Source organism: Acipenser ruthenus, chromosome 26, assembly GCF_902713425.1.
Source record: "Acipenser ruthenus chromosome 26, fAciRut3.2 maternal haplotype, whole genome shotgun sequence".
In the NCBI taxonomy this organism is placed as follows: Eukaryota; Metazoa; Chordata; class Actinopteri; order Acipenseriformes; family Acipenseridae; genus Acipenser; species Acipenser ruthenus.
The window spans coordinates 25,017,611-25,032,177 of NC_081214.1; the positions used below are offsets into that span (position 1 = coordinate 25,017,611).

General features: G+C 41.3%; 1 protein-coding gene across 1 annotated transcript; it reads left to right on the forward strand.

The window, feature by feature from the left end:
- The first annotated feature begins 7,118 nt into the window (after positions 1–7,118).
- Positions 7,119–14,433, forward strand: LOC131701654 (T-complex protein 1 subunit alpha-like). The gene is made up of 12 exons (XM_059000779.1): positions 7,119–7,299; positions 8,224–8,309; positions 8,536–8,664; positions 9,265–9,362; positions 9,693–9,801; positions 10,303–10,486; positions 11,104–11,230; positions 11,480–11,655; positions 12,036–12,159; positions 12,467–12,659; positions 13,221–13,384; positions 13,497–14,433. Exons 1-12 carry the CDS (start codon positions 7,224–7,226, stop codon positions 13,708–13,710), a joined length of 1,680 nt encoding a protein of 559 aa, XP_058856762.1. The 5' UTR covers positions 7,119–7,223; the 3' UTR covers positions 13,711–14,433.
- Positions 14,434–14,567: the final 134 nt, after the last annotated feature.

Here is a 14,567-nt window from a genome sequence, read left to right on the forward strand (position 1 = left end):
TTTGAATTCTCTAATCACTAACTGGCCAATTAGAGTAAGTACAATGCTTGCAAAACACCCCAAATACAGTACAAAAGCAATTTCATTTTAATATACTGTGCACTTTGGTGATTCATTTGGATCCTAATGAATATATGGGTATAGTAAGTGATGATTTTCTGTTGATGTTTATTTTATCTTCAATAGCTTCTTTTCCACTGTTTGTACACCGGCTGCTATGCAGAACTCTACTTGTCCAGGCAAAGATCCTGCGTGAGTGTAGTGAGGGCTGCATTCTCAGGAGAAGCTGACTGACGCATGGAGAGGGATCTATCTTCATCACCGCTGGCCAGTGACTCTTTATTTCCTCATAGAGAACTGGAGTGAAGTCTTTATTGAATGCAGCTAATTTCTAGAGGGGGACAAAACGTTCCAAAGGTTTGCTTCCAGTAAAACACCTTTTGTTATGTCCACTTAAATCAGACTTCTTCTCCCTCTCTATGTAGTGTGTTTTTGGTACGTGGTAACGTAGTTAATGTCAAATCCTTTTCAATATAGAGGTCAACGTGGTAATACAGGCAATCACAATGGGACTAGAAGGCTGAAATCAGTGTAAATTGTTGTGAAAACATTATTTAAGTTCTTTACAAAAAAAAAAAAAGTCCTTGTTAGGGTGTTTTGAGTGAAATTACCCAATACATCAGTACTCTAACCATGAAATTCAGCTGTTTTCTCTCATAAACATCAAGCTAGTAACAGTTTTACAGCCTGCTTCTGAGGATTCCACAGCAAAAGAGTCACTGCCTTCCTCCCTGGAGGCTTGTGATAATTCTCACCAGCCCAGTGGATTTACTACCACAGCCAAAGCAGCTCTCCTTGTGCTCCCAGCTCTGCACTCACACACTGATAAAGTCGTAAGAGCACCAGGGTTAGTCATGGCTGCTGCTAATCACTCAGTGCTGCAGAGTGGAGAGTCTCTCTCTCAAGCACAAGGACTGTGTGCTACTCCACAAATGTGACATCAGCTCTCATGTTATGCAAACCCAAGCACACACAGCTGGCCTGGTATTAGATTCTAATTTTCTAATTCCTGGGACACTATCACCCTTCATGTAAATGTGCTTTATTTTGCTCTTATCTGCCCCCTATTTTACTGCACTTAATCCTGTACTTCAGAATACTGTAATCTGCCAAGTGTTTAACCTGTAGTACTTTGTATTTAATCATATCCTGATGTAACTATCACTATTTAATCATATCCTGATGTAACTATCACTATTATCTGCTGTATTATTGAATTGTGGTTTGTCACACTTGTACTTTGCTTGAACAAAAGTTATTGTATTTCTTGCTCTTATTGTATTACTTGTATTGTAACACTTGAAATGTATTTGCTTACGATTGTAAGTCGCCCTGGATAAGGGCGTCTGCTAAGAAATAAATAATAATAATAATAATAATAATAATAATAATAATTTTATACTAGGTCACATCTAAACTAGCCACAGCCCTAACCCTAGCTCTAATTCTAATGTGCAGTCACATTATTATTATTATTATTCATTTCTTAGCAGACGCCCTTATCCAGGGCGACTTACAATTGTTACAAGATATCACATTATACATTATTTCACATTATACAGTTATCACATTATTTTTACATACATTTACCCATTTATACAGTTGGGTTTTTACTGGAGCAATCTAGGTAAAGTACCTTGCTCAGGGGTACAACAGCAGTGTCCCCCACTGGGGATTGAACCCACAACCCTCCGGTCAAGAGTCCAGTGCCCTAACCACTACTCCACACTGCTGTTGCCTGTTGCACATACCCTAATCTAACTGTAGTTCTGCTTGATTGAAGATATGTGTTTATTATGATTTACTTTACTACACAATACCACAACAAACTTTCATAAAGGAGCAATGAAAAAAAAAAAGTTTTGGTGTACTTTCTTAATTTAAATAAACCTGACTAAAGCAAGCCCATGCTTCTGTTCAACAGAAAGATGTCTGAAATCATAACGAAGTTTGTTACCTAGTGACAGTGAGTGACAAACTGCCGTTCTGGATTCTGTGCCCTGTGGGTGAGATGAGATGAGGTTAAAAGCTCTAAAACCACAAATGCAGACGAGCCAAGCTCTTTTGCATTGTGGCTAACACGCTCGCTTGTTGCGTACGGGGTCGCCCATTCACGCCCAGTCTAAGTCTTTAACAAGTGGCATCATGCATATAGACATTATTGACTTGATTTCCAAAAAAGCATGGTTTGAGCACAGCACAGTGAGAGCACAGGTGGCTGTGTATCACGGTGTTGGACAAACCTCGTCAGTCTCTGGTTCAGCCATCTATCCTCACCCAGCTACCAGCCTGTGAGCGGGCTGCGTGTGATTGATGGGTTGCGGCAGGGAGAGGTGTTTAGAGAGAGGTAGCCTCTTGGAAGCATGATGCTATTTAGCAGATTAAAATACATAACTCAGAGCGGCCTGACGTTTTAGGTCTTCCACATCATGATCTTCCTTCATTAGCTCGGAAAGCATCTGAGCCGGCTGCTTCAGCACACAGCAAGCTGTTGTCTTAGTAATTGTGCTGCTTCTATAAATACTCACATTTTTTAATAAAGCAAGTCTGAAGCTCACTGCAGCACAGGGGAAAACACACACACACACACACACACACGTTTGCATTCCTATCTTTGTGGGGACTTCTCATTGACTCTCACTATATTTTTATCTACTATTCTAACTCCAGTCAGACAAAACTCCACACAGGGTGAAAGTTGACAACAAAGTAAATATTTTGGTACTTTTATTATTTTTCTGAAGGCATATTTAGTTCTTAAAAATGTGTTTTACAAAGTGGGGACATCTCCACAATGTTTTTTTTCCAGGATTTACTATTTTTGTGGGGACATTTTCTCAAATTTTGCTGTGTTTGTCCACAATACCTGCCCACACACACACTAGCACACACACACAGAGCACACACACAGCACACACACAGCACACACACAGCACACACACACACACACAGAGCACACACATTCACACTAACCAAAAGGTAAAACTGTGTGGCTACATGGAGTCCCTGGAGAAGAGAAGATAAAACTGTTTTCCACACTGTGTTGCTGACTATCTATCATTGTCCCCTGAAGTTTTGAATTATTAATGCAAGCATTTTGGTCAGCATTTAGCTGACATGTTGAATCTGGGAATCAAAAAAATAAATCAGTGAAAAAACACTTGGCATCAACATTTAGCTAACAGATAAATCCAAAATACGTGACCTTTCAGTATTTTAAAGAAAGTTAAATCTATCTTGTTAGCAATTTAATCTGGAAAAATAAATCTGTTTTTTCAAAATAAACATTTATTTTGCAAGCTAAATCTGAAGCTAACATGCAAATGAGTCCCCGCCCATTTAAGTGTTTGACGCAGGCATTCTATGCATAGAGGATGCAGGGAAGCAGCGGAGAGTTCAAGGTCTCTGCTAAATCGGGGACCCCAGAGGACCGTTCTCATTAATATGTATCACGTGAAGCAACAGCAGCCTGTGGCATGACGGCGGTCCACACACATGGCTTTGACAGAATTCAAATCATGAAGTTGGGTCCGATAACATCTTTGATTTGTATGAAAAGATAAAAGAAAATTTTCCCCCTGAAATTCTTGTGCGAGATAATGCAGTTTCATTGAAGGGCACACCAAAGAAAATAAAGATTCACAGTTTTGGTAAAAAAAGAAAATGTATCCAGTCAACCCTGTGAATGGTACTTAGACAGGGCCACCTCTAAGGTCTTTAAATCGCTCTGGAGGGACACAGTGTGTTCACCAGAAAGTTTGTTGTAAACCATCAGTAATTATATCTTGGATACAGAAGAACCTGTCAACAAAAAACCTTCTCTCAACCCCTGACGTGACCGAAACTGACTTGCAAAAAGGGACATGCAGCTTTTATATAGTACACATAAGGGATGCCATATACACAACAAATTACTGTATTTGGTCAAGTGAGGGCCCGACGCTTTATGTAGTTCTAACAAAACACTGGGCTCATCTTTTTCCATTTGTTACTGTCAATGCTGGCTAACAGAGTGCAGTTTAAGCCTCCGACATAATTCTGTTTATTGCAATTACTGAAAAAGCTTTCAAACCCCAGCTTTAACCAATTAGCGCAAACAGCTACCTGTCTCCAAGACAGCTGTGAACACATTCTCTGAGGCCAAGAGAGGAGAGCGCACGTGCATTTTAAACAGGCGGGTCTTTACAGCTCTGGTCTTCTTTTTTAGTTACATACTGAAGGAGGTTTCACACAATTTTGTAATACACTTTTAGCATACTCAGTAGATCCTGTAGATTCAGGTCATTTATACAACCTCACTGTATTGACTGTATTTCTGAATAACATTACAGTCATGTTACAAGCCATTAAGAACATTTCGCAAGGCTGTGCTACTAACAATATCATAAAACACATTGGGTTTTGAAGCATGTCTCATTGAAGAGATGTCTAGACTAGGCTTGAGCACTGCAAGCTCAGTTCATCGCCCTGTTGTGGTCGACTTGCTTCCTACTTCATTAAAGCCTTTGGGTTGATGTGCATTTTGATTGATACTTTTCAGATGCTGTAATCCTCTGCAGCCACTGTCTGTCTGCTTCAGAACACACATGGACAGACCCGTATTTGTCTTCTGGGATGTAAATATTACAGCGGCCCTTCTTTTCGCCAGGTTACAGTTTCGGCTTGCACATGGACTGATTTAGAAACCGCTTTATTATGAAATCATTTTAAACAAGTTCACAGCCTCCTTGCGGCTCATTAATAGCATATGAAAACCACCCTGTTACAATAACAAATGCAACTGATATGCTGCTGCTCGTGGGTACCTGTCAGCTGAGCTCTGACAGCACCTGGGCCGTCTTCTTAAACCAGCAACCACCAAATGAGCACTTACAGAGATTGTGGCTCTGCAGCCAATTGGGAACGCTCCCTGCATGCAAGGAAAACGGGATGAAAGCTTCAGCTTGCTCATCCTCTTTGCCGTCAGTTTCCTGAGACAATCGTAATGCCCTGTGCTCCATATCAAGGCTTTTAATAATAATAATCAGTGTGGAGCATTGCAGAATAAATGTTTGAGAAAAGCATAATGAAAGATCTACTGCATGAAGATAAGGCAAACTTTGTGCACCTTGACCCTTTCTGTACGTGTGAAATGTATGGGAAACATTATTACTTTAAAGGCAGATCCAAAATCGTGATTAATTAGAGCCTAAAGTCGTGGATCTGTCGGCTTCCAAACCCTGATAAAGAGCTGTTCAATCCCTGGGGGTGGTCTGCACTTCATTGCACTGCACCCCATCCCCCCCCCCCCCCCCCCATGCGCTGCTTCTGAGCCTGGGTACCTGAGTGCAGTGCCAGAGTGTCTATGGAATGCATAATATTCCAGTTACATAGAAATGCAGGATTAAATATCTCTTGTTGTCTATTTCAGCTTGATAGAGTATGTGTATACAGGATCTTCCTTCTTCTGTTTGCTTTATTTATGTAGTTCTCCAACTCTCAGGTAAACCATGATGCACAAGCGCCCCCTAGTGTTCACTGATAACACATCATTTATTCTACAATTACAGCGGTAGTCTCAGAACTAACTTTTACAGTATCTTTTCATAGCAATTTGTTATTATTTTACATTTACAGTGTTTATCACAAAACGAAACAGTATTAAAAAGATAGTCGAGTATTTTCTTTAAAGCATTAGCCACCTTATAATGAGAAAGCAATAATGATAGAGCTTCTCTGGTCCATATGCCTAACCATCTACTGCTGTAGCTCGTAGTTGTGATCAATTCATATTTAATCCTGCATTTATATGTTACTGGAATGTTTTGCATTACAAATTGTTGAGAGACTGTTTAGATAGTAAGTCAGAATGCCACAGTGCCTCCTGCACAAGAGCGCCATCTAGAGAAATCCCATGGTAGTGCACCAGGCCAAAACATGTTTTTATTAGATCTATTTCATGTACAATACAAAAACTACTAGGCATTACTGACATCTTATTTAATCAGAATTGTGTATTTATAGCAGTGCAACATTAACAAAGGTATACTGCTTTTAAAAGAGACAAATCTGTTCTTATAGAAAACTGCAATACGATATATAGTGTAATGCAGGATTTTGGACACAGCACTGTTTTTAATCCAAAACGTACACTAATACTGCTGTATGCTATTATGGTTTAGTGGTCTAGAAAACCCCCACAACACAGACATTTAAATGACTGATTTGATTGATGATTATACAGAAGCATGGAACTTTTGACCAAAACCCACTTGGTTTAGAGGTCCACTGTCTGGTGGTACAGAGACAGTACTGGACCATGGGGGTAGCAGTAAGGGACAGGGGGAGGAGAAGGGGGCGACACAAAGGTAACAATTACTCACCTATTTAGCTTGTCTTAGGTATGACTTATAAAAAGCAGTGTGTGTAGGGAGGCAGTCCTTTATTAGATTAGATAAATGGAGATTAGATAAAGGGGCATTCAGAACAGAAAATAGGAGGCACTTTTTTACACAGAGAATTGTGAGGGTCTGGAACCAACTCCCCAGTAATGTTGTTGAAGCTGACACCCTGGGATCCTTCAAGAAGCTGCTTGATGAGATTCTGGGATCAATAAGATACTAACAACCAAACGAGCAAGATGGGCTGAATGGCCTCCTCTCGTTTGTAAACTTTCTTATGTTCTTATGTTCTTATGTTCTGTTCAGGCTGTACAATTGCAATGTTGTTAGCTGTTGATATAATGCCGTTGTTTTTATAGCTAAGCTACATTAAAATAAATGAATAAACACATACATACATACATACATACATACATACATACATACATAAATGCAAGTTTGTCCCACCTAAACAAAGTACATAAATTGTGTTTCATTTGGCACAAATAACCACGCCTTTTTTACTACATGAAACTGCATCCTCGAATTCGCCATATTGGCTCTAAATTTCCTATAGTTTACTACAGTATGCTGCTGCTCTTATGGAGCCACAATGGCGTCCGTTTCATGACTTCCTCGGCTTGCCGCATTGGTCAGATTACCTATCTGTAAGGCTACGTCACTATTTAAGGCAGTGCAGTCCATGCAAGTTCTAGAACAGACTGAGCAACGCTGAAGAGAATTGAACTCTGTAACTGCTCTCAGTATTGTTAAGTACCAGTAACGACATCAGATTAAATAAAAATGTCGCTTTTTGGTCCAGGACTGCTTAGTGTCATGGGACACAGATCTACTGGCTCTTCAGTGCGCGGTGAAAATGGTAAAGCAATGCGTTTATGGTTTCTATAATATATTAGTAATGCGAATATCACCATGCAAACAGGTACAGTATATGAGCGATGCTGAGGCGTGCCTCACTTGCAAAAATTACGTGCACAGGTTTTGGTAACATATTTATATTATATATTGTACAAATTAAAACATGTCAGCTCATTGTGATAATTACAAACTGTATAACCGAGAACACTGCAACAGACATGACGCATCAAGAAGTTTGTTGTATGTGAAATGCTTTTGTTTGTTTTAAAAATAAAATAAAAAATGCATAGATGACGCATCAAAAAAAAAAAAATACGGCAAGGGATGCTTGATTTTTGCGGAGGGCCCGTTGTCGTTTTTCCCATGCGGTTCTGTTTTAATGAAACTCTAATTTCAAAAGGGTCAACATTCTGTTGCATTACCGTACAGTGAGTTATGACTACTGCTAGCATAAGTGGTACAAGTCCCTTAATCTGAATTGCTCTGTTTTCTTCTTTAGTTTAGTTTCAGATGAGTCGTTGAAGAATGAGAGACATTTACTTAAGTTAAAATTACGTTTAGAAAATGGAAGTTACTTATTTTATTTTGCAGTATATTTTAAGTGCGTAGCAGCATTGAAGGAGCGGCGCGTTAGTGTCACGTGACCAGCTCTGCAGAGTTCCATACCAGACTGCTCATTCCAAATAATAAAATGAGCTTTACTTTATCCGTTTCGCTGCATGTCTAATATGTAGAAGAGTAAATGGTTGTTTAATATTATTAAGAAGACAAATATTACAAAGTCAAGTAGTGTATTTTAATATGAGCTATTTTTTTTTATTTTTATCAACGTTAGCTTTACCTGTTTAAGTCTGATGTTAACAGTTTTTAAATGCCACTGTACATTTTGTATTGTGGTGTTCATTTCCCATCCTCATTTCTTTAGTTATGGCTGCAGCTTCTATAGCCAACATTGTGAAGAGTTCCTTGGGACCAGTGGGGCTTGACAAGATGTTGGTGGATGACATTGGGGTGAGTGACTTGTAAATGCACATCCCATATCCTAATAATCCAGAATCTAGAAGTTTCACTGTTGATTTTTCACACACACATAGAGATATGCATGTAATTCTGGAAGTCCGGGGGTGCTGTGCAATACAAAGGTATTTGGACAGTAAGGATAGGGGTGTGTTCTTCAGAATTGGGGGTCCTAATATCTCTCATTTGAGTTGCTGATGGTGACTTGTTTTTTATTCAGGATGTTACGATTACAAATGATGGTGCCACAATCCTGAGCTTGCTGGAGGTTGACCATCCCGCTGCCAAGGTGCTTTGTGAACTGGCCCAGCTCCAGGACAAGGAGGTTGGGGATGGAACCACATCAGTGGTACGTGACCATGACTCAACCTCTTCATCCATAGGCCAACTGGGACATGGAGACACGCTCGCTCACGGCTCCCCTTTAACTGGGACATGGAGACACGCTCACTCACGATTCCCCTTTAACTGGGACCCGGGCTGAGAATACACAGAAAGAACTGAGCAGGTTGTGATCAGGATCACGTGTTATGTCAACTTATAATTATTATTATTTTGTATTTCTTAGCAGACACCCTTATCCAGGGTGACTTGCAATGTTGTTTTTTTTTTTTACACATACAACTACAATTTATACAGTTGGGTTTTTACTGGAGCAATCTAGGTAAAGTACCTTACAGCAGCAGTGTCCCCCACCGGGGATTGAACCCATGACCCTCCGGTCAAGAGTCCAGAGCCCTAACCACTACTCCACACTGCTGCTAACAAACAGTAACCCTTAAACCCCACAGTATGGTTGGAATTACTTTAATGGCTCTGGTCAAGCCTGATTATTGTTTGCTGTACTTTCTAGTTGTTCAGTATTTTGCCATAATGTTCCGGATAACAAATATGTGAATTGGGAGGGACGCCAACGTGTGTGATTTAAAGCTGAAAACTTTGTGTGTAGGTTATACTGGCCGCTGAGCTTCTGAAGAACGCGGACGAATTGGTTTCACAGAAAATCCACCCAACAAGCATCATTGCCGGGTATCGTTTGGCATGCAAGTAAGTTCAATAGCAGTGAATGTCAAGTAATCTCAGGAACACAGATCACAGGGTCAGAAGATGAGTGCAGGTCAGTGGTTGAAATTACCATCAGCACGTATGTCATGTGTTTCTGAGGGGATGGCATTCGAATCCTCCGACGCTTATGGATTGACCCTAACTTTTTATATTTATCAGTACACCGAATCAGCATGACTAACATGTTTTTTCCAATTAGTAAATCAGCGGAATGCAAAAACGTATCTTAAGAGGTATGGAATGTGTTTTGATTAAGAATGTAGCATTCTTATATGACTCTGTGTAGCTAATTTTTTTTGTTTTTTGTTTTAGGGAAGCGGTCAGATTCATTAATGAAAACCTGACCATAAACACAGACGAGCTAGGAAGAGAGGGTCTGATCAGCACAGCAAAGACATCAATGTCTTCCAAAATCATCGGGACATATCCTTTTGTAAAGCATTGGGGCCAGGTCTATTAAAACTGTTTACTCCAATGTGCTGTGTGCACCGTTTCTGTGAAAGGAAACCATAACAGCAAGGTTAAACTAGTAAGAAACTGCTTGGACTAAAGAGCTGCTCAGTAGCAACACATGGTCTTATTTCATATATTGGCGTGTTTTGCTTGTATGTTGTTTCTGGGGTATGGTCATGTGCAGATGGTCCGCCAGAGGGAGTTATAAGCACAGGAAGTTAAGGTACTTGTGAAAAATCTGCATATCTCCAAAATCCCATAAGAAAAACAAGTGGATCTTTAAAATATACATAAGAGATCCAGTAGAAATGTTGTTAATCCTAATACAAGATAAGAAAATAGTTTTATAAAGGTTTGGATGTAACCCAGTGGTGTCAGGGTTAACTTGTTGATTTTCATTGGTATTGATCGGGGCGCAGTACGAGAATGCATTCGTTCAGACCCTTTGTTCACCTTGACTTCTGTGGCCACTGATGCAGATTTCTTTGCCAACATGGTAGTGGATGCAGTCATCGCAGTGAAGTTCACGGATTCCAGGGGAATGGCTCACTACCCCATCAACTCTGTGAACGTGCTGAAGGCACATGGACGCAGTCAGAGGGAGAGCATGTTGATCAACGGCTACGCAATCAATTGCACAGTGGGCTCGCAAGGTAAGGGGCTTTCCAAACGCTTGCAAAAACCTTTTTTTTGGCGTAGCTGGCATGGTTCTCTACATTGTAAAGTTAAACAAGGCTAATCTTTTGTGCAAAGAGTGACATTCAAATGCAAAAGCTGCTGTGTTGTGCTATTTTTTTATTAGTGTTATGTTTTAAAGGCCAGCTGTGGTACAGATGTGAGTCTGTTTGTTTAATGTTTTGCTCAGTGGGTAGCACACAGTCTTCTGAGCCAGAATCCTGCCCTTTATACCAGTTGTGCTTATTCTCAAAGACTGCTGTAGAACAAAGCTCTCCACTAGTGTCTCCACCCCCTCCTGCAAAACACATTTCTTTGGAAATTAATATGACTGCTTAAAAAGGCTAGCCTTGATTTCATAGCATCATCACATCACAGTACCATAAATACCAGGCTGGTGTCACAGACCCTGATTATCACTGCTCTTTGACTCCCTAATGTTCGGTAAGCAAGTCCGGGATTAGTGCTACTCTGTTTTAATGTAAAGTGAACGTTTTTAATGATATGCTGTGTTTTTCTGTGTGTGTGTGTTTTAAGAGAACCAAGTATAAGGCAACTTTGAACTCGCAGTGAATGTTATATTTTCTTTCCATAGCGATGCTCAAGAAAATTACCAACGCAAAGATAGCCTGTCTGGATTTCAGCCTGCAGAAAACCAAGATGAAATTGGGAGTGCAGGTTCTCATCTCTGATCCAGAGAAACTTGATCAGATTCGCCAGAGGTATGAACCTACTGCCTTGAAAACTCAAGCTGTTATCCTTAAAGTTCATGGCATAAGAGTGACAAAGCTTCAGAGCATGTCTGGCATTGGGTTTCTTATAATTACCCGATTCCTAATCTGTTGAAACATGCAGGTATGTTTTATAAGATGCTGAAGTGTAAGAAACATGGTGTTCTGTACTGGCATGTGTATTCCCTGTAAGATGAAACTACTGCACTTTGATTAATTTGTTGTTTCCGGACGGTGCAGGGAGTTTGATATCACCAAAGAGCGTGTTCAGAAAATCCTGGCATCCGGGGCCAATGTGATTCTGACCACGGGAGGGATTGATGACATCTGCCTCAAGTATTTCGTGGAAGCGGGTGCGATGGCAGTGAGGAGGGTTCTCAAGCGGGACATCAAGAGGATCGCCAAGGCATCTGGGGGTAAGCCACACACACCGACCTCTAGGTGATTGGGACGTCTCTGGTTGTTGATGTGTCTTGGAATATTTTCCTTGTATGTTGTATTTTTACTGTCCTGTATGAATTGTTGTTGGCATAGTTCAGGGGTGGCCAATCACAGTCCTGGAGGCCCATTCCACTCCTGGTCTGTGTTCCAAACCCTGTTCTAAATTGAACCAATGAAACCTCCATCCAGACCCTGAAGTAGTTAATGATCTAATTTGACCTGGAGTGGAATGGTCCACCAGGCCATGATTGTCCACCCCTGGCGTAGGTTGTCCATCATGTGTGGGCGTATATACTGGTTTATATCTAGGTGAAACGCAATGACGTGTAACTCTGCTCTCTGATGTGCTGCTCAGCCACTCTGTGCTCGACGCTGGTCAACCTGGAGGGAGAGGAGAGCTTCGACGCTACCTTGCTAGGGCAGGCCGAGGAGGTGGTGCAGGAGGTCATCTGCGATGACGAACTCATCCTGATTAAGAAGTAAGTTCACGCCCAGTTCTTGAATATTTGAATTTCAGTTTAACTGGTATTTCAAGGGTAGTGTAGATCAGGGATACACAACTGCCATCCGAGGGCCTTTCCACATGAAGGGTTTGAGGCTATCCATTAAACATTTCAGATTTATACCTGTTATATACAAGACATATGTAAGCGATAACTTAAGCGCATAGCGGACATAACTGAGGCGGTATTAAATATGCATTGTGCTTGTGCATGTATAGGTACCTGGAGGGGGGTAGCAAGAGGAGAACGTTTTGAAAGTAAATGTACCTGTTTTCACTCCCAGCACCAAAGCTCGGACGGCGGCGTCCCTGATTCTGCGCGGAGCAAACGACTTCATGTGTGACGAGATGGAGCGCTCGGTCCACGACGCCCTGTGCGTGGTGAGGAGGGTCATGGAGGCCAAGTCCATCGTGGTGGGAGGGGGTGCCGTGGAGGCCGCGCTCTCAATCTACCTGGAGAACTTCGCCACGACCATGGCACGTACACTTCCAACCTTCAAGGAACCTTCAGATTTGTTGCCCTAATGTGAATGCTAATGTTGTTCTTGGTACCTGTGTTGTATATACTCTTGCCAGCAGAGAGCTAGCATGCTGTCAAGCAGAACTTGCATGGTAAGAGTGATTATCCCCATTTAGAACTGATCATATTTGAATCTATGGCTGTCACTGTATCTTTTAAAAGTGGAGGGGACTGAAATGCACTTTAGGGTGAACAGAAATTCTACAAACTTCTGGTTTCACAGAACCACTTCTCACATTTTGAAGTTACAAATATACAGTGACACCAAAATATTATGTTTTGTTTGAGGGGTAGTTTTAAATAGTAAGTTCAAGAAGTTGACCTGCCAGAAGTTTACAAACAAACATGCATTATGAAATGGATACATGGATAAAAAAAACTCAATGTGCTACAATTGCGCACACAGTGACTGCACGGGGGGTATACTATAGTGTCTTCAGTTAACTGGCCAAAACTGAGTAGCCTAAGCCATTAAATGCTAAGAAGAAATAGTAAATGTGTGATGTGTTACTCTGCAGGGCTCCAGAGAGCAGCTGGCCATAGCGGAATTCGCCCACTCGCTTCTAGTCATTCCGAAGACCCTGGCGGTCAACGCTGCTCAGGACGCCACTGACCTGGTGGCCAAGCTGAGAGCATTCCACAACCAGGCCCAGATCAACCCAGAGAGTAAACACTTCAAATGGTAAGCGTGCTGTTGTAAACAGCATGGCGTCCCTTCATAATGTGTGTGCTTGCAAACTCCATTCCATCGGTTCATTGTGAGTCTTCATCTGAAACGTGCGTTTCCTCTGCAGGATTGGCCTGGATCTTGTGAATGGCAAGCCTAGAGACAACAAGCAGGCAGGGGTGTTCGAGCCCACCCTCGTCAAAACCAAAAGCATCAGGTTCGCCACCGAAGCCGCCATCACAATCCTGCGCATCGACGACCTCATCAAGATCATACCCGATGAGAAGGAGGGAGGCAAGTCATACCAAGATGCCATGCAGCGCGGGGAGCTGGACGACTGAACCAACAAACAAACAAACAGCGGCCTCAATGCAATCAAAGCGTACTTGGCTGAAGCACAGCCGTGATCTGGATTTAATTCAGGCCTGTATCTCATTCCAGAGGTGGTTTGCTGCTGTTCCTAGTGGTGCAAACCCTGGTCTGAATTCAGTCAAAGTCTATGGCACAGCCAAAACTTTGGAATGGTTACAGTGGCACTGTCATTGTTGAATTAATCCAAGCAGCTGTACTAAAAGTTTGTTTCATTCTGATGTCGTTGTAATATCAAAAAAAGGAAAGGGGGGAAAAAAAAAAAGTTTTGAAAGAATTTACCAAATTTCAGGTGATGTAAATTGTTGAATTGCATGGTAAATAAAAAAGCTGTTCTACTGGTAAAATGTGTCTGCTGTAGTGCAGTGAGCGTTAGCTACATTTAAATATTGTGTTTACCGGTTACAGTTTTAACATCTGAAACTGATACATTGCTTTGACAAATAGAAATGTGTAATTGGCTTCTCTTATTCGAATTGATGGGGAGCTGTTTCTAGTGCTGAGAAACACTAAAAAGCAACATTGCGTAGCAACTTTACGGCCTTGGTGTGTCGATACAAATGCTGATTTGAATTGTGCTGGCGCTTTGGCTTCCAACTTGTTTTGTTGAGGCACACTGCATTGAAGCACTTTCCTGCAACACTTACGTTATTTTGCTGTTTACTGTGAAACTGAATAAATATTTTTCACCACTCTTTTTCTTGTTGTTCTTGCTCTTGAGACCTTGTGTGAAAGAGATATTTATATGTTTATATACTAGAACAGTTCAGGCTTTTCAACGCACACCCCGATGCATTCTGGTAAATGTAGTCCTGCTATGAAATGTACC